Consider the following 21,413-nt stretch of genomic DNA (forward strand, 5'->3'; position numbering starts at 1 on the left):
TGGGTTGAGCGCCTGTCCCTTCTTACTCCAAACATAGGCAAGATCTCTATGGCCTAAGAGCTCTATTTTTGTCTCATCTGACCAAAGGACATGATTCTAGTATACATAGTTTTTCTCCAGGTTGTCCTTCAAACTTCAGTCTTGGAGGTGTCTCTTCTTCAGAAGAGGTGCTTTTCTTGGTTGGCAACCTCGCAGTAATATTATTGGATTATTTATTTTATATTGATTCCATATAACCGTATTATTATTGAGTGTACTAAAATAAATCCGATTAAAGCCATCAGGGTGGGTGCTGCCCTCATCTTCATCACAATCATCATCTAATGTTGGAACTGTTGACTTTCCTGAAGGTTATTTTAGACAGCTGCCACAGGCCAAGCGCGCTGATCCTGAGTCAGTGCGCCGCAGCGGCGTCTCTCCCGCACATCCGGGTGTCGCCTCCTCAACGCAGACGCGTCGCGGTGATTGCAGCGCTCTGCGTTTCCGCGTTAGCAGCGGGGGGAACCAGCCGAGGGTAGGGAACGGACCACAGCGAGATTGGTCAAATCTAACTGGATTACGCTGCCCGTGTCGCGATTAAAATGAAAAAGAAGTGATTTTCGAGTCGGCGGCCGTGTTTAGGAAATGAGTGTGGGATTATGACACGAGACGGGATGACAACACTGCCTGACATGTGAGACATCAGGACAAATACAACAACAGTGCGCTTGTGTGGCTGTCTCCGCCACCGTCTGTTTATGCTCGCTCTGCTGATGCACATTTTGCATTCGTTTCGCATTTGCTGGGAGGCAATATGAAGAAGTTTAATATCAGGAAGGTGTTGGACGGCTTGACTGCGGCGTCCTCTTCCTCCTCCGCCGCCGCTGCCGCGTCCCCTCAGTCTGGAAACAGGGAGAATGACATGATTCAGGAGACTCTGCAGTCAGAGCATTTCCAGCTCTGCAAGGTGGGATTAGTTACTGTGATCTCATATGGGGGGGGTGAGTGAGTGTGGAGGTGAGTGAGTGGCGCCAACTCGCCTCAATATTCTAATTACAAAAGCAGCTCGCCAACGGTCGATGGTTTTCAACTCGGTTAAAACAAAACACCTCAGAATCGGTTTTAACCATCACCGGCTGGAATAACCACCCAGAGCTCGGTTCACGAGATTAATCGCTCGTGTGACGCCCGAGTTGACCATTGACGAATTGGTGGCTGTTATTTTAAGACCGAATATTTGGTTCACCCCAAAATGAAAATTCTGTCATTAATTAACGTTACTCACCCTTGTTCCAAACCTGTAAGACCTTCGTCCATCTTCTGAACACAAATTAAGATATTTTTGGAGAAATCGGAGAGCTCTCTGACCCTGCATAGACAGCAACGCAACTGAAATGTTCCCAGACCCAGAAACGTTTGTTTGGAGAGTACCACCTTTCCCCAGAACGTAAACAAGGCTGATTACCTTGATTACTTTCTGGGGAAAGCACAGGCATGTCTTGGTACCCTCAAAAATGGCGGAGGATGTTAACTCGGGGAGTAGAATTGTTGAATAAATTATTTTTGTTTTCTTTGCTCACAAAAAGTATTCTTGTAGCTTTGCAAAATTGAAGTTGAGCCACTGATGTCACATGGATTTTTTTTACCGATGTCCTTATTACAACGTTTCTGGGTCTGGGAACATTTCAGTTGTGTTGCTATCTATGCAGGGTCTTAGAGCGCTCAGATTTCATCAAAAATATCTTAATTTGTGTTCCGAAGATGAACGAAAGTCTTATGGGTTTGGAACGACATGATGGTGAGTAATTAATGACAGAATTTTCATTTTGGGGTGAACTAACCCTTTAACGTGCAGATTACTTTTTGGAACGAGCGGAACTGATTCATGTTAGGATGAGGTAGAATGACAGACTCATTTATGTCATATTTCAAGGCGTGCCAGTCTCGTCTGTCAAGAAATACCTGTGCTTAATGTTTTGTCTAGTAGTTTAATTCAGATTGTAGAACAGATTGGCTCCTTTGCTAGTGTGAACGGATAGTTTGTGTTCCAGTTCGCTGACTGTGGAAAATCGTAGTAGCTAAATGGTTCAAGTTAGTTTAAGGCCCCGTTTACACTAGTGCGTTTTCGTTTTTAAACAGCGTTTTAAAATGAAAACAATCCTTCTCTACACTGGCATTTTCGTTTCAGAAACGATCCGTCCACACTAGGGGTCGACCGATATGTGTTTTTCAAGGCCGATGCCGATACCGATTATTACAGATCAAGTAGACCGATAACCGATATTTTGAACCGATATATATGCCACACTACACAACCGAAATTCTGTCATTGTTTACTCATCCTGTATAAACATGTAGACCTATAGGTTTCTTTCTTCTGTTGAACACATAATTTTCATTTTTGGGTGAATTATCCCTTTAATCTCACTTGTTATTATCTATAATACATTTTTATATGTTTTTGTTTCTTAATTGTCACGGGTTTTATATGCTGTTATAATTAATAATTATTATGCTGTTTGTGGGTCAAACTGACCTTAACCGATTCACCAAGAATCAAGCTATGAAAATAGTAAATAATAACCATTCAAAACAATTTTATAACAAAACTGACTTAACAAAAACAAAATATTTCACAACAATACAATAAGAGAACATCTGATAACTATGTAACATTTTTTACATGGTTTAATGAACAAATATTACATATGTCAACATTTACTCAATAAATATTTAGTCTTTTCATTTTCACAAACTGAATCTACATACAGTAGTGACAACTTTTTAAAGTTTCAAATGTTATGTTTGAGCTTTTGGAATGGATCTTTATCCCTATAATAAGGCATGTTATTTTGCATTTTAGATATGTGCTTTCTGCATATTTAATTGTAATCACAACATGAATGCTCTGGTAACCAGCAGGCTGTATTGGTTGGGCTTTTGTTAGACATTATAAAATAGTCCTTGTAATACCAGAGCATGTATATGTGGTAATCATTCAGTACCATGGTAAATATTAGAGTATTACCATTTGATATCATCACTGTACCATGGTATCACTACATTAATTCACATGTTAGTCAGCTGTCAACTTCAGCTTCTCAGCGTCTTGTTGTCTGAACCTCATCTGTAATATCCATTTTAATTTCTAACTAATTAAATCCTAATTGAAACCCCTGGCCCCTACCTCATTACTAAAACCACTAATAAGAAGACAGGCCTTGCTAAATTTGAATGATTTGTGTTTTACTGAATTGTTATATAACTATAAATTAAAATAGTTGTTTTTAATAACTGAGGGTCCATTTTTAACAACAACAACAATTTTAATTTATAGTTATAACAATTCAGTAAAACACAAATCATTCAAATATTTCCATGGAACACAAACAGCCAATTTTTGTAGATATTTATGCATGCAATAACATGTCTGTAAAGCTCCCAAAAAACATGTTAAACATGCTTTATATTCCTAGTCCTCTGAGGCAATATAGAATTATTGATATACTATTATAGTTTTTGTTAATATTTTGAAAAGGATTTTATTTCTGTATATTTATATTTTCAATTTTAATTTTAATTTTAGTACGTTTTAGTAATTTAGTCTTGTATGTTTTAATAATTTTATTACTTTTTTTTACTAGTTTTAATAGTTTTTTGGTCATTTTTATAATTTTTTTTAAGTGTCTACTACATAGTTTGTATTATTTTTGTTTTTGTTTTTTTTATTTGTATGTCAGCTTAAGCTAAATGAAAATGAGCTTTGGCAACTAGCTGAAATAAAATAAGTTTACTTTTTATATTCTATTTTATTTTATTTTAGCTAATTGTTATTTTATTTCAAGTGACGATGTTTTATTTTATTTTTTATTTTTTTTAGTTTTAGGTAAAGATAATAACCCTGCTTTGTATGAGGAACAGATTGAAATATAGGTTATTTCCTAAAAAAAGTTCTGAAAAAAAAATTAAAAGAAATAAAAGAAAAGAAAATTTGTCTGAAAAACACCATATTTTTAAATTTGTGCATTGTGTTTAGTTACAGACATTATTATCAGCAAATCATTACTCACATTTCTGTTATTTCCTCATACGAAGTGATCTTTTGGCTTCAGAAGACTTATAGAATATAGTGCACTTGATGGTCAACACAGGTTTTGATCCAAATGCCAGTAAGAATTTTCATTTTTGTGTGAACTGTTCCTAAGAACACCATTGTCATGTTTGTAATTTAATGCAAATCATCTTCTGCTTCACAGACAGTGCGACATGGCTTTCCCTATCAACCCTCCTCCATGGCTTTTGACCCTGTGCAGAAAATTCTGGCTATTGGCACACAAAGTGGAGCCCTGAGACTGTATCCTTTATTTGAAGAGCTGGCAACATACCCAGCCTAACTTACCTGGGGAAAAATAAGTGTCAAATGCCGTCGTGTTGTTTGTGTATATTTAAACAAAGGCAGTCCTCCCACCCTTCTGTGCTGGAAGTCTTGTTGCACAAAGTAATTGACTTGTTCAAAGCTGCTGTTTTTTACTAAACACCACAGAAACATATGATTATGTAAGTTGCAAAATACAAGTAACAACATCCTCTGGCAAATCAGCTTCTAAAAGCCTTGTTGTTCCCCCAGGAGATATGAATATTTACCCTAGAGAAGCATCATAGGAGCTACTGACTCAAGTAACATGAAAAACTAAAGGAAAGACACCCGGGCTTGTGGAAAAATTAGCGTTAGCAAATCAACATGCCTAGTAGGGCTACACGATAAATCGAAATTGAATCGAGATCGCGATTCGACAGAAGCTGTGATTGTCATGCGTATCTTTCAGTGAAGCACGGTTCTGTGATCAGCAGTAAATCTCCATCCAAAGGCCAGAGGGCGCTCTCGCGCTGAAACTCCAAATACGCCTCGCAGAAGAAACCCAGAAAATGCCTATTGCTGCAGCTGAATAAACACCATCTGAAAGCACGTGATGATGATTTCCTGCTGATTACAGAACCGGCATTACTATCAAAATGCGCATGACAATCGCATTCGATTAATCGTGCAGCCCTAATGCCTAGTAATATTGATCGACTGATGTGTTACTCAGTAACGATGTTAATGCCAATATCTAAGGCAGGGTGGCTGATATAATGCTGATATCTAATATAATATATATTAACTGTGGTAAAAAAAAATGTGGCTCGTTGCTTTAAAAAAATGGCGGAAACTCGGGTTGCGCCGATAGACGATGCCATCGTCCATCGCCGATGGCTGATAGACTTCACGATGTTGAGCCGGCATCGCGATTCCCCCTCCCCCGCAATCCGCCGCGTCCCAATACCGTGTTCGGAAAGAAAATGACGTGTAATACGGAACCCCTAAAGGGAATAAATAATTTGGTAGACATCGCCCAACCATAGCGGAAACAATAAAATTTCGTTTTAAAAATGTAAAAATCTCATATATATTAGCCTGGTCGCATATCTACAGTACCTCCATTGCTTGGCTAAAATGCAAGGTCAGTTGATTCCAGGCGGTAAAAATCAAAGCAGCCCGTTTCTCACAGAGTCATGTATACAAGCAGCCTCATTTCAGAGGCACATTTCCTAGAAGCAGGGTCTTTATTCCTAGAGTAGCTGCGCTCATTAGTGATATCTCCACTGTGGCATGAGCAGCTCCACTGCCATATGTTGCAGAGCTCGTCTCATTATTGGTGCTGCTGACTTATCTGCCAGAAAACCACCTCGCACGTGCTGGAAACATAGCTGGTCCTGCTGGGCATGTTTGTTAGAGCCACACACACAGCAAAGCTGCTTCAGCTTATTTCTGAGTGTTTTCATGTTCAGATATACACCACGCCATTGTTTCTGTTGAAAGAAACATGGCTACAGAGTAGGGCTGGGTGGTATATATTGTGCAATGGTAGAATTTTTAAATATATTTTTTAATGGTATTTTTATCATGGTTTTCACAAAATCCAAAACAGATAACTTAGAACATCACAATGCAAACTAAAAAAAAAAAAGAGAGAGAGAGAATAAGACAAACCTTTCATATTTCTTTTCTTACAATCTGTAAATAGTTGCTGAAAATAATTGTTACATGCAAATAAACAAATAAATAAATAAAAGTAGTCATTGTAGATTCAGTTTTAATTGTTAAATCAAATGACAGCAATCAAAAAGCATGTCTAATTAATTAAAATAATGAAAATTCTACAATTTAACAACAAATTGTTTAAAGTTAATTTTTAGGGCCCTATGAAATTGGTTTTATTTTTCTCAAATTCTGTGTTTTCCATTTTATTTTTTTGCTTGATTTAAATTACATTTCTGTAATCAAAAACAAGAAAATGTACACAAATTAACAATAATTTAATGAAAGTTAAAATAATTTTTTTAGGGCCCTATAAAATATGTTTAATTTTTTTCCCAAATTCTGTTTTATTTTATTCAAAATTTTATTTTTTCTATTCACATTTTTTCCGTATTATGTTTTCATTGTTAAATTAATTTTCAGTAATCAAAAATTGTGTCGTAATTAATTGAAATAAGGAAATTGATACAGTTTAACAATTTATTAATACATTTTAACATTAAGTCTGTTCTCGTTCTCAGTTTTCCATTTTAATTTTTATGGATTCCATTTTAATGGTTTAATTAAGTTTTGACAATCAAAAGCAAGTCTAATCAATTGATTTCAAAACTTTTTCAAATGTCATAATTTATTTCTAATTTATGTAATTGTCTGTTTTAACTTTTTTAGATTTATGATTTAATACAAATTTATTATCAAAAATGAATTAGAGTGTCACAATGCATGCCTACTTCCCAAAAATATTTCATGTCATCATCTATTTTGTGAAATACACCATGACACATGATTTTAGTTATACCGCCCGTCCGTACCAAAAAAGGCTTCATGGTTGAAGGCTAGATGACTTCTTGTCAGATTCGAATCTTGGTCGTGGGAGTGCACCTCTATTACGCTTTTGTAATGGTGTGCAGTAGGTTGCCCAAGACTTCACTGCATCAATGGCATTTTGTCCTTGTGGAAAGTCACAAACCACCCACCAGGTCAGTGTTCTGTGTGGTGGAGAGTTGAGTTGATTGGCTCTCTCCTCTTGCTCAGCTGTTGCCTGGATGTGTTAATGTGCAGCGAGAGCTGATGGGCTTACTGTCATTCTGTCGATTGGGCTATTTATCAAAAGACAGGATGTATCGATTTGCCTCATTGCCCCCAGCGCTGGGAAACACCTACAGCTCAGCTGACACACACTCAATTAGGTGTTTACTAACAGTAAATATCTAATTTAACATGATTGGTCTCCTGTGTCTCTATCTGTGTGTTTTCATATAGAAACCTTGCTGGACGTTGAGGAGTTTGGAGGAGTTTCAGCTGTCTTGGCTTTATAATAATTACTAGCAGTTTGTTGTTAGAGATGCTTGGCGGCATTAAAACAGTTAAGCGCTCTTTAATATGCAGTCTCGTCCATGCTTGGTGATGTTGAAATTACAGTGCTAAGGAGCAAACGTTTTTGAGGTTTTATGCATGAATAATTGACGAATAGATTGTTGTTGAATGCTTTTTGTTCTGATTATGCTGCGTGAAGTTTTATGCATGGTAAAGACTTAAAAGCTTAATCAACCACTGCCAACAAAAGTGTTTAAGAAACATTAAAGTGTTTCTTTAAGATACATGCTTAAACCAAGAAATCAGAATTTTCTGTGTTTAACCCACAAAAACGTGAAAAACTTGAGCCTGAGTCGAGCATCACATTTTTTACATTGTCAGTCGAATGAGGAAAGCCTTCTTTGCATTTGTGTTTAGAAATACCACAAGCCACTGTGGTTTACCAAATGAGGAAGTTGCCTCCTGTTCTTTGAGAATGCAACTTTCTTTCATCCTTTCTTAGTTCACAACTGTCTCACTGAAGACGAGTGCTGCATAATGCTGTAAGAACTTTAACCAGTCAGGTGACGTAGGGTTAAAAAGCATGTGACTAGGTTTCTGACCTAAAGAGTACATTAGGTGTATTAGATCTGTTTTTTATTCATAATGAACTGTAAAATTTAGTGTAGATTGTACTGTAAAATGTTTACCAGATGTTCATGATGATGAACGTAGTGATTTCGTAATAAGCTGGTGAATGGAGGATTAGTGTATAAATGGTGCAATTTGTCTCTGCTGGCGTGGGTTATAATTATATTTATTTGGAAGGCAAGTAACTCAATTTTTTATTGGGCTTTAGCATGATATAAATTTAATTGATTAATGCTAATTTTTAGCATTGTCATCTAATGTGCTAAAGAGTACATTAGATATATTATTTCTGTTTTTTTATATAAAGAAAACTATATAAAAATGTATATACTATATAAATATTAAACTTTGGCTTGTATCCTGCATGTTTGTGCTGCAGAGATAATGTAAATGAAATCTCAAATTAGGCGACTTGTGGAAAGGAATCTTTTTAAATGGGCACAGGATGCAAACATCCATCATTCATGTTTGTTTCAGCAAAAAAAAAAATTATATCCAAAGTGGGTCCTGAGCCATATCTAGAGACCAGAATATCACAGGGACTTGCAGGTGGGTTATTTTCACTTGGACCAGCAAGTAAACGTGTAGCGACGCACTAAAAACCACTCAGAACACATTTTAAATTACTCGGGTTTAACTACTCAACTGCCACCTCGTTTTTTAACATAGATGTGAAAATGCACCGAATGAGATGCAGACCTTTCCAAGGATATGTGCTTTGTCAAGATTAGAAAAAGTTTTGATTATAAAATATTGTGGTAGCAGGATGCAGACAGTTAACCAGGTTAATACTGTATATAACAGTTAATCAAACCACTCTGAATTGTGGATTAAGAAACGTATCTGAATGAGGAAGTGCCACACAGATCTCACCAAGTGGAGGAAATGAGTGCTGAAAACTGATACCATCTTTGGAGCTCCTTGCTTATTTACGTAGCCAGAGGTGCTTTACAATTCATGCTCGAAGAATTTTTTATTAGGCTTTAGCGTGGTATAAATTGAATTGATTAGTGCTATTTTTATTATCATCAGTGGTGTTTCAGTGTTGATTGCCTCGTGATCTATGACCCTCTCCTCTCTGCTGCAGCATCCAACTCCAAGTGCTTTAAATAACGGCCATTTGAGACTCGTCCAGAGTTTGTTTAAGGCACCCAGGGCCTGTTTGATTACTGTTCTTAATCTTGTTTGGACAGATCCTATCTCGACTTTATCACTCTGAAACCTACTAATGGCTGAAGTTCGGCTTGGATGAGGGAGAGAGAGTACAAGCTGTAGAGTCAAATAGCTTTATAATTGCATTTTATATATTTTTTTGCATTGCACAAAGGAGTTTGTCATGAATGTGGTACAGTATGTACATGTCTGTTTGCCGAAGCATGTTGGAAGAAGCATGCCAGATTCTGCTGTAGATATTAGATATTAATATTTTTAATATCTATCAAGCAGTGTCCTAGCAACTAGGGCTGTGCGATTTGGGGGAAAATATCAAATTGCGATTTTTTTGACAGATATTGCGATTGCGATTTGATTTGCGATTTTAAATTTGCAAAGTCAAGCTTCAGCTCAATATTGTCAATAATGTGCAGCACAGTATGAGTATCATTACCCTGCTGAAAAAAACAATAGAAACTATCACAGAAATTCTTATAGTTTCCATTAAACCAATACAAAATTCCTTTTTGTTTTGGGCATTATTCCAAAATGAATTACTGTTGTTCTATTGGTTGCCATCTGCCAGATTACATCCCACCAATAGAATCCATCAAATAGACACCATTACAGTTTACATTAAAACCAATACAATTCCCATTATAACCCTGAAACCCATTACATTTGTTATTGTGTTTTGGGAGGGGTTCTATTGTTTTTTTCTTCAGCAGGCAAGATTATAATGGTATAACTACTTTTACAGAATTAACTTAATTACTGAATTTCACAGAAAATATTTGTTTATTTTTTATAAATAAAGAACTGTATTTCTTAAGTCAATTATTAAAGTATTACATATGTTACATAGGCTGATTTAGTCATTTTTAAGTATTTGGGATTTTAAGAACAAGTGGAAAATGTGCTGAATGTTTCATTTCATCCAAGTGAAATTAGCAAGCAGTTAGACTGAATTTACATTCGTTTTAAACGTGGAGCCAGGCGCGTCAAGCCTCATCCATACTGCCAGATGCGCTCGTGAAGACTTGCGGAGCGGAGCCGGGCGCGAGTATAAGCGAGCATTACGAGACAGGCTGTGTGAGTGCGGCAAGCATGAATGGCTCGTCCGTGACGCGGGATTCGCGCCGCGTGGGGCAGAGAGGAGCGAGTATGAGAAGCATTCACAGACACAGGCTGTGTGTGCGCTCTTCTGAATTAGGAATAGCCAACATGCATTTGAACTTATTTTAAACTTATTTCAAATTAATCTGTTGAGATAAAATGTGTAAGATAACGTTCACGTACTAACAAAAACATCTAAGAATGTATCTTTTATTCTCCAGTACTGAAAACAGAACCGATGCGGGAGCTTTTGATATGCGCTGTGACGCAGCTCTTGGAATGAAATGACCTTTTTTGTTCGTTGTCTGTCATGTCGAAGCTTAAGTTGCATACGGTTTTCCTTAGTTTTAATTTGCCTAACTATCGATCTGACCCAGTAGACGCCATAATCCCACTCTGTCTCTCTCCCGTCCCGCTTTCTGTTTTTTTGTTTTTTAATGGTGGGTGTTTACGCAGTTGGCTAGAGCAGTGCTGATTGGGGAGAACGGAGGTGCGCTCACTCTTGCCCAGGGCAAGTAAGACTGCAACTCAAGGCTGGCAGTCATGCATATGCTCTGGAACAGAGTAATATCGCGTCCATATCGCAGGCTTTGCGATTAGCAAATCGCAACGTCTCAAATCGCGATTTCGATTCGATTTCGATTAATCGCACAGCCCTAGTAGCAACCATTCAGAGCACCTTAACAGCTCCCTAACAAAGCCATTATGTATCTGTATGTCTTAGTATGTTAGTATGTTCACTTAGCTATGCCCTAGCAACTGTCTATCAACACCCTAGCAACCAGAACACGTTAGCAGTCTTGTGATGTCTAGCAGCACCCTAGCAACCACTTAAAACAGGCCTGTCATGATCACAAATATTGTGCTGGCGATTAATTGTCATACAAATAATTGCGATTTTAATGATTTAATTCTGTTCAGTTTGTCATTTAAAGTGCAAGCCTCATACAATATTTTTTGTTTCCCTTGGAATTGTTAATAAATAAAATAAATTAAAAATGATAATAAAATTGGCCCATATGATTAATTTTAGAGCTGTTAAAAAATTAATAATGTATCTGTAATTCATTCTTTTTATTTTATATGCATATATTTGTATATTTTTTATAATTATTGTTAAAATATATATATAAAATATATAAAAAATATACAAATAAATGCATATAAAATAAAAAGAATGAATTACAGAAACATTATTTTTTTTAAAAGCTTTGTCATAAATAAGGCATAAATAACCTTCAAACTTTAACAACTTTCCAGCAAGACTTTAGGCCAACAATCTTGTCTTGATGAGCTTCCTTTAGTTAATAGATTGTGTTTTTTATTAGATATATTTGAGTCTCATTTAATTAACTAATCAAGAAGCTCTTGGCCAGAGAGACAGAATTTTAATTATGCTCCGATGGCAGTTTTATTAAAGATGTACAACCTCGTGCTGTGCTGAACCGGCATGTGTGTAAGGCTTTGATCGTTTCTGGACCTCTGGACAGTTTTCTGACTAGTTCACACCTTCCATGTCATCTCGTCTTCATTCTCAGCTCCTCTCTGCTATGCTCTTTTCCTCCTTGTTCTCTCTTTGGAGAGCTGCTTTACTGCCTTGTTGGCACTGTTTAGTTCCCAGGAACAAATGTCAGGGGTTGCAGGGAACGTTGACAAGCCTGTCTGCTTTAGCTGCATTGTAATCTTTTGCACTTGAGGCCTGTATTATTAGGGAATATAGTATGACAGCATCCTTATCAGATTGCACGACTGTTTGCTCTCAGCGGAAGCCCCTGTTGTTTGAAGTGAGTCACCCATTGTGGTCGGCAATATGATGCTATAGAAAGTAAAACTGTTCTGTGGATTTCCCATTTGAAATGTTACAGAGCTTTGTTCATTTGCTCCTTATAGCACGTATAACTGTGTTGCATGTACATATTGAATATTAATCGGAAATTATTTTGTCAAGAACAAATCCAGGTCATATTTTGACCCAAAATCAAAAGAATGAATTAAGTCAGAGCGATTATTGTTGTACTGCCTTAGATTATTTTGATATAACTCAGCACAGATGCTTGTACTATAGGTTTTTACATTTTATTAATTACTTTTGGGTTATCGTAATGAGAAATTGTCATGAAAGTAGTGTCACTCACAATAATAAAAAAAAAAGATCCAGACAATCAAAGGAAAAAGTTAAAGAACATGTTCACAAAGAGTAACTTTGTGTTTTTTAGGCCAGTTTATACAGATGGAACCTCACAGATCAGCAAAGTTCTGCTCTACAGGACAGTGATTTTTTGTTTTGGCCCCAAACTGACTCATTGTAAAGTGGCCCTAGTTTGAAACCCAGCTGGAATGTTTAATTTGAGTGAATCCAGATCCTTACGTATGCACATGTAATTATCTTTTCCAGCTTTCATCTCAAGCCTGTGTTTAGTGGATGGTCTGTTTAAAGTTATTCTCACACACTATGCTGTATTTTGGCAAAGAATTGCCCACTTAGACAGGAAGTGGCCATTTGACTGACATTTTATGCAACCAGTCCGTTAACTTTTTCCCCACAATGTATATTTATTGGTGAATTTAAATAGAACAATAATTCACCAGTATGCAACCAAGTGTTAGTCATTTGTTGAAAAAAAAACAAAAACAACAACAATAGGGCAAATGCATTCTGATCTGTTTTTGTTCATAATGAAGTGTTAGTTTAGATTTTTTTTGTTAGATTTTTTAAAAATGTCTATTGCATGCATTTTTATTACATTTTTATTTATTTTATTTTATTTTAATTCCAGTAATTTAATTTCAGGAAAAATATTTTTGTTCACTGGTACGTTTTGTTTTCATAGAAATTTTCATTAATGATGACATTAGTGTCTGCAACTTAATATAGCTATATGGGTCAAAGATGAGACGTCCCATTTTGGTGCCTGCATCAAATAACATTTACAAAAGTGACTTTATATACATAAAAAGCTTATTAAATGCAAGAAAAGTGATTTTAATGTTTCAAATAACTTTTGTGAAAATATGGGTGAAATAATGTTCAATTGTCATTCAGTTTAACAGATATATTTATGTAAAAATGAAACAACATGCTTATTCTGATCTGTACTTGTTAAATACTTAAAATAATTATTGATCATACTAAATTTGATTATATTTTAATTTAATTTAATATATTTTAAAAACTTCCCGCTGACAAATTGGTAAAACCTAGTAGTTTTAAAGATAGTGGCAAAGTGGGTTTATTCTGTAAATCATGGTAAAAATCTATGATAGTCATTACTTTTTGCTCAGGAAAATATCAAATGAAACAGGACACATTCTAATATTCATATTTTTTCGTCTTTGACTCATATCACCCGAGAACACGGCACCCTGAACAGCATACAGAGTTACCTAAATTCAATTACCAAAACTTGTATGTCAGTTGTAAGTCGCTTTGGATAAAAGCGTCTGCTAAATGAATAAATGTAAATGTAAATTTTTTTGGTTTTCGGGTAAATGAAAACTTTAATATGTATATATTTGACAGCATTTATCTTTAGTTCTATAGCTTCTGCGTGTCTCTTGCAAACGTGTTATTTGCTGGTTTGTGGTGATCATTATATCCAGTAATAGAATCGAACAGCGATCTGTTTGTTCGGTTGGGCTTCAGATCCCAGGGAATGTGAAGAGCTGCTGTCTGACCCTGGGCTCTGATCCAGTGCCACAGAGAGCTTAAGCGGAGGAGAAACTGGCTGGTCAAGGGCTTGATGCTTACAGTTATGAATAAATAATGAGTCAGTGGTCCACTGCAACTTATTTATAACAGCCCTCTGTTATTTATTGTCCATTTGCCAAATATGTTGAAGGCGAGTCTGCTGTGTAAACATCCCTGTTTGGTTTCCCATCAGCGCATCTCAAGAATTGAATGTAGGAGAGAGCCAAATGCTATCCCCTATAATGATGCACCGAAATGAAAATTTTACCTGAAAACTGAAACTGATAATAAAGTTTTACATTTATTCATTTAGCAGAAAATAATGTTTTGGTAATTACATTTGGGTAATTGAACTCAGTATGCCAGTTGTAGTAAAGTTCTTCGACAGTGAGGCCTCCCAGTATTTACACAAGTAAATATAAGTCACACAAACACTGAGCCGCCTTTTCTGTCATTCTTTCATTAAATATTTCTATGTTCGATTTTCCTTCAAAATAACGTAATATAGTAGAACACTGTTTGTTCTACACAACAGACCAAAACAATATAGTTTTTCCATAGTCCTGGTTAGCTTCCATAAAAAAATGCTGGTGCATGCCATTGCAAAAATTACAGCTGAAATGTTGAAGTTCCTGTCAAGTCAAGTCAAGTCACCTTTATTTATATAGCGCTTTTAACAATACAGATTGTGTCAAAGCAACTGAACAGCATTAATTAGGAAAATAGTGTGTCAATAATGCAAAATGACAATAGTAAACACTAATTTTCCAGTTAAAGACAGTTCATCATTGAATTCAGTGATGTCTTCATTCAGCTCAGTTCAGTTTAAATAGTATCTTTGCAATCATTTGCAATCAAGTCAACAATATCGCTGGAAATGAAGTGTCCCCAACTAAGCAAGCCAGAGGCGACAGCGGCAAGGAACCAAAACTCCATCGGTGACAGAATGGAGAAAAAACCTTGGGAGAAACCAGGCTCAGTCGGGGGACCAGTTCTCCTCTCCTCTGAAGTTCCTGTCAGCTTTTGATGTCCATAATATCTCATGTATCTGTTTTTCTAATTTTGTCTCTATGATTAATAAGGGCTGAGGCTGCAGGGAAGTAAAAAAAAAAAAAAGCTTGACTTTTTATGATTTTCTGGTATCTTACTAAATTTGTAATATTTAAGGATATAAATTGGTAGGTTAGAGATTTGAACCCAATTTAAAAGTGGCTGAGCAATTGCAAGTTTCTAGATCAGTGAATCTCTAGTGTGTTTTATGAAGAAGCTGTGAAATATTAACGTGACTAAATGCATGAAACAGGCCATAGTTTCGTCTTGTTTTTAGTTTATTGCCCTCTTGCACTCTCTGGCGCTGTCTTGTTCGCAAACGGTCGCGTCAGCAAGGTGAGCGTTCATCTTCAGTGTAATGGCTCTTTTCCTGTGCAAAGTATTACCAATGCTGTTTACCATAATTGATCTGTTTAACAGAGATGCATTAGCTTGCAGTGGTGGTAGGATGCGTGTGATTGAAGAACACCGAGTTAACGTATTAGATGCTGTCAAGTCGGCCAGTCACGATAACAACTTTTTGTTGTGCGATATATTGCCCCAGAAATAATTGCGATAAGCTGAACTACACCACGTTATGTACGAGAAGCTGCAAAAAACACAGGCGCAAGTGGAATGTACAAAACATGGTGTTTAAACATTAATTTTTAAGTAAATATAATGGCCGATATATTGCGTCACCAAAAATGATTGAGGTCATGTACATATATTGCGCGATAAGCCGATATATTGATTATTGCGACAGGCCTACTGTCAAGCTTCAAATACTTTAAGCCGGTTCTGTGTACTTGTAAGGCTCTCAGGTCTTATAAATATGTCTTCACAGTTGTAAGTCACTCAAGAGGAAATTAGCACACTGCTGCAGGAAACCACTGATTCAATACGGACGAGAAACCCATTTCCTGTTTATAGTGTCAACTATTTTAGCATTCATTCCCTGGCATGAGAAGTGTGTTAGATGTCCTGAGGTAACAACATACAGCGCCCATATGTTGTTTTGCAGTGATTCTTCTTGGCAGATAAGAAGCTTTCTGATCTGAGGATATTGCTAGAGTGAGATAGCCTTCGCCCCTGGGTCACACAGGCTCTTTTCACTCGCCTATTTTGTATTAATTGGCATCTATGTTTCCATGAACAACTTTTAACATCCATTGGAACCATTTCCATTCGACAAAATGTTCTTTACAGTCGAAAAAGGTTCTTTAGGCTATTAAAATGTTCTTCTAATGGTTATTTTTTAAGAACTATTTAATGAAAGGTTGTTTGGAGAACCCATAATGGTTCTTGCATCCTGCATAATGGCATTGCTGAGAAAACTCCGTTTTGGAACCTTTATAAAAGTGAACACTATAAAGTATCTGTGGGTTTTCTTTGGATAATATTACGATCAAACAGATTTGAAAGAACTCTTGTTAGCGTAAACATCCAACAACATAACAATTTCCTCACCTATTACGAAACACTGGAATCTGCAACCTGATATGGAACAGAACTTGCATTTGTGCCTAAATGCACATAGAAAGCATGCAATGCAACACAGTGCTGGTGAATATGAATGACTGTTTGACTGAGACAGTCGTTGTTGTCCTGCTGGAGAAGGGGTTTATGGGAGCATTTACAGTGCATTACTCCAGAGGGCTGAAGCAGCATTCACTGACAAGACTTAAGACTCTGATTAAAGACTTTGTATAATCCATTTAGTTAAGTCAATGGACAAGACCCTCGGTAATATGACTCTCAGACCTCTGGGAACACAGATTCCCTCTAGCGCCGAACCTTGGTGGCTTATTTACATTGTCTGTGGGTAGTTGAGAAGTAACATGAACATGTTGAGAGACTTTTTTTCTCAACATCTAGTTTTTATGTTAAAATGTATATGAAGGTGTATATTTTCAGATGCTGTGACTTTTTGCAGTTTATTTATATAGTCATGCAGTAAAGTATTATAGTCTATCTATTGTAATTCAACCTGTATTTTTTTTCTTTCTTTCTTAAACACAAAAAGAGAATCTTGATCAAAAAGTTTGAGCTGTTCTCTATGTAATGAAAACTGATGATTTTTACTGCAAAGCTCCAAGATGTTTTTCTCATATTTGACATATTTGACAATAAGTAAACACGTGTAAGAGTAATAAAAATTGAAGTCAACTAGTTCTTACACAAAACATTGTATGATTTCTAAAGAATTGAAAGCATATGAATTACTTTTTGGAGCTTGGCGGTAAAAATCACCATCTAGTTTTGTTGAATGCAAATTGCAGCTTGGACATTCTGCCTAACATCTCATCTCGAAAGAAAAAAATACCGTGTTGGAAGTAGATGAGAGTGAGTGAAATATCCCTTTAATTATGCAATACATTTTTATACACTAGTCATCATATCCTGTGTTCAGCACATTTAACAGGGACTCTGAGGTGTTCAGAGATGTATGTACCTTAACTGAGCCTACAGATTCGGCCGAGCAGGAGTGGAGTGTTACTGCCAGCATGAGAGCGGATCGGCTGTCATCCAGTTGGAGTTTCTTGTCAATGAAGTGAGTTCTGCCCTGACCATCTGTATAGACATTTCCTCTTTCTTACTTTCTCCAGGTCTTATCCCTCTCCCTGACATTGCCTGTAGCTTTTGGTTGAATGTTTAGTCTTTTAATCTGTTCAAAATGTAATGAATTACAAATATAGAGCTCTTTAGGCCCAGTCCCAATTCTACCCCTTAGCCCTTCCCCTTTCCCCTCCGTTTCGCGGGACAAGGGGAAGGGGAATAAAATAGAATTGGGATTGGGCCTTAGTCCTTTATTGTGTTCTTGTTTGTTTGGTCCATAGGGGGCGCTGGTTAGTGCTTTGGCAGATGACAGTATTCATTTGTGGAATCTGAGGCAAAAACTTCCAGCCATCCTTCATTCTCTTAAATTTAATCGGGAGAGGTAAGCATCCTGTATACAAATAAACCATGCGCAACTGTTGTGATATGACTTGGTGTGCTTATCGATGTGCAAATTATATATATATCATCTGCTCTGAGAATGGGTCGCTTTAACATGCATTTGGGAACACATCAATCTCTTACTTGATGAGAGGCACTTATCAACAAAAGAGAAGCTTTTGTGCTTTTGTGGCAGCCCAGGCAAACACCACTCACATTTTCTTCAGAAAATACAAATGTTGGCCTTACCTGGTCTTTCAAAGTTTTTGTCGTTTATAAATAGCAATGTACTTTGAGTTTCTACATTTTCTGTTAATACACAGACCATGTGAAGGCTTGAAATGAATGTTTGTTCAGAGACAAGAGGGCAGGACAATGTTCTCAAGTGTCCTCAGTTGCATGTAGTCTTGATTGGTGTCCCATTCAGAAGACACACAATGGCAGTAATGCACAGTCGTCCACAGTAATACCAGATGATTTATCAACCGTGACTCATTCATTTTGCCAGATTTCACTCTGCTGTTATTGCCATTTCATCCTTAATGTGTCACGAGGCACAGATCAGTCAAATGTTCGCCATCGTATGAGATAATCGCGGGATATTTCACTTTGATTAAGGTCAGCTCTCTCCTTGTCTTTGGCAGGATCACGTTTTGCCATTTGCCGTTTCAGAGTAAATGGCTGTACGTGGGCACTGAAAGAGGGAACATTCACATTGTCAATGTGGAGTCCTTCACCCTCTCAGGATATGTGATCATGTGGAACAAAGCCATCGAACTGTGAGTGTCTAGACACCGTGAACTTCAGTGATTCTCATGTGTTTTCTTCTACTGTTGGGTTTGGGAGATTTTAATTAAAGGTCTTATGTACAAATATTTACTCAAGGTCATCATGCATGATCTCTGCATACCACCTCGAAATATTTTCCTCATAAACTGTCACCTCTCTTCAACAGTTCCTCAAAGACTCACCCTGGACCTGTAGTTCATATCAGCGATAACCCTATGGACGAAGGGAAAGTACGAAACCTTGACCCTTTGGGATTAAGTATATTCCCACAGAACCCTTTTTGATTGCTCAGCTGTCAAATTGCATCATTTCAGAAAAGTTGTGTCTCTTTTTTGCAGCTTTTAATTGGTTTTGAGTGTGGCATAGTTGTGCTGTGGGACTTGAAATCGAAGAAGGCTGACTGTCGGTACAACTATGACGAGGTGAGACTGTTACGGTAGGATATGCAGGTGGGGGACAAACTTAGAGCATTGTTTAAAGCGAAACGACTTACTCTCGTTCTGTAAGGAAGGAAGGAAGGTCTCCAGTAGAGATGGGATGTACTCCAAGTACTGTCAGATGTGACAGTAGTGACTGATCACAAAAACACAACAGTTATTTCATGTTATTCTATTTAATGCAGTAAACTTTACTTTAAAATATATTAACAGCTGTACAATTCCAGCCATCCTTCCATCCTTCCTGTTATAGTAATGTAAAATAAAATTCTTCTTCTTAAATGCTCTTTTTTTATTTTACATTTTGTTTTTAATTTTATGTTTTATTTTAGTAGTAATAATAATTATCATTATTTTATGGCCATATTGAAATATAATCAAACATTTTGAAATAGTATTTTTTTTTTGTGACGCAGACTCCAGTAACCTTTGTGTTATTTACAACATCGAAAAAATTTTTTTTTACCATGCATATGGTGACATGTGGCTAAATGGACAGATCACTTGATATATCTGTTGAGTACTCAAATAAACAACTCTAGTTTACAGGAAGTAACTTTTTTCAGAAGCGTTTGTGTTATCAATGAGGAACGGAACTAAGATGTTTGTTATGTTTATTATTGTTGACTCATATGTGCTGTCACAACCCATGAACCGTAGTTTGCCTGACCTGGTTTCTCTTGTGGTTGATTACTCATCTTTTGTTTGGCCTGTAGGCGATCCACTCTGTGGCTTGGCATCACGAGGGGAAACAGTTTGTGTGCAGTCACTCAGATGGCACGCTTACCACATGGAATATACGCGCTCCTGCCAAGCCTGCCCAGATCATTACGCCGCATGGTAAGCTTCTGCCCAAACAAACTCCCTTCCAAGTTCCTCAGGTTGAGCGCTTCAGGGAGTCTACTTACTTCCTCTTCGTCGTTAGGTATCAATGTGTGCTCAGCAAGACCGTTTTGTGCTTGAGCGCCACCAAGTCGTGTTTTACTGTAACTTCAGCAGTAAATAAATTAATCATAAATCATAAATTACGCTTTTACGCCTCGCGTTTTGCGCGTTAAACGTCGGCGATAATCGCGCGCGATATTCGTCCCGGTGTGAACAAGCCTTAACAGCGTGAGTGTTTCTAACACAGCGGCTAAGGGTGTGATTGCAAATTTGACATCTTTCTCTTCTCTGACCAATGTAATCAATCTCACTATACTTTTTTCCTCATTTGTAAAGTCATAGATACATGGATTTTTGCTATTGGTGCAAATGGGTGAGAAAAAATTATATTTGTTGTTGTTGTTCACCACTATAGAAGTTTGCACAGCCATGACAACCTCTGCTTCTAAAAACTGTTTCATTGTGTTTCACTGTGTGAATGTGTTTCAACCTCCAAAAAATTACAAAATTCAGCTTTAATACTGCAGATTTTTCACTGAAGAAATTCAAATCCTTAGTAAGGGTGAAGCAAAATAATCTATTTACATGTGCATCATGATTCTTTATCAAAAGTGCAGAATCTGTTTACAGAAATAAATCATTAAAATTGAAAATGTTATTATTTTTAAAATGAGTTAGTAGATGCACCGAAAATGGTTTTGGAATCTAATTAGAATCAAATGAATTAAAATTAAACCATGATGTGCCTAAAGTTTTCTACACTTAATTTATTGTGGTTCCCATGATAAGACTATACAGAGACTGGTGATAGAAAAGGAAATAAAATACATGAAGGCATATTTATTTGCACACCTTGTTTACCATGCAATATTCTCTCCCAGGTAAACAGCCCAAGGATGGAAAGAAGCCAGAGCCTTGCAAACCCATCTTGAAAGTGGAGTACAAAACTACCAGGGCAGGGTAAGGCCTCAGAGGAAGCTGAACTCAGGGTTGCATTCAGGAAGCAAACAGAGCATGATGCATTGCACACGTTGACTGTCTGGTATAGGTGCTTCTGTTTTATGGGTTTTACGGGGATGACATGATGTTTTTCAGAAGACTGACAAAATATACAGCTACTATGACAATACATTTACTCAGGGTTGCATTCAGGAAGCAAACAGAGCATGATGCATTGGTTTGAGACTTGTGCAACCTGGCATTGCGAGAGACTGTCTGGCATAGATGCTTCGGTTTTATGGGTTTTACGGGATGACATGATGTTTTTCAGAAGACCGACATAAAATATACAGCTAATATGACAGTACATTTTGTATTGCTTTTAATCATTTTTTTCATTCCACTCTTTCTGGATGAAGCACTCATTTGTTTC

General features: G+C 36.8%; 1 protein-coding gene across 1 annotated transcript in view; it reads left to right on the forward strand.

Moving 5' to 3' along the window:
• Nucleotides 1-426: 426 nt before the first annotated feature.
• Nucleotides 427-21,413, forward strand: part of LOC107710425 (syntaxin-binding protein 5-like) — a 41,586-nt gene continuing 20,599 nt past the window's right edge. The window contains exons 1-9 of the mRNA XM_016515194.1: nt 427-946; nt 4,236-4,333; nt 17,463-17,544; nt 17,831-17,931; nt 18,575-18,709; nt 18,886-18,949; nt 19,058-19,141; nt 19,873-19,996; nt 20,923-21,001. Of these exons, the coding sequence (XP_016370680.1) occupies nt 794-946; nt 4,236-4,333; nt 17,463-17,544; nt 17,831-17,931; nt 18,575-18,709; nt 18,886-18,949; nt 19,058-19,141; nt 19,873-19,996; nt 20,923-21,001 (920 nt within the window). The 5' untranslated portion in view covers nt 427-793. The remainder of the gene's footprint in view (nt 947-4,235; nt 4,334-17,462; nt 17,545-17,830; nt 17,932-18,574; nt 18,710-18,885; nt 18,950-19,057; nt 19,142-19,872; nt 19,997-20,922; nt 21,002-21,413) is intronic.

Source organism: Sinocyclocheilus rhinocerous, unplaced genomic scaffold (assembly GCF_001515625.1).
Source record: "Sinocyclocheilus rhinocerous isolate Xijiao unplaced genomic scaffold, SAMN03320098_v1.1 scaffold927, whole genome shotgun sequence".
NCBI lineage: Eukaryota > Metazoa > Chordata > Actinopteri > Cypriniformes > Cyprinidae > Sinocyclocheilus > Sinocyclocheilus rhinocerous.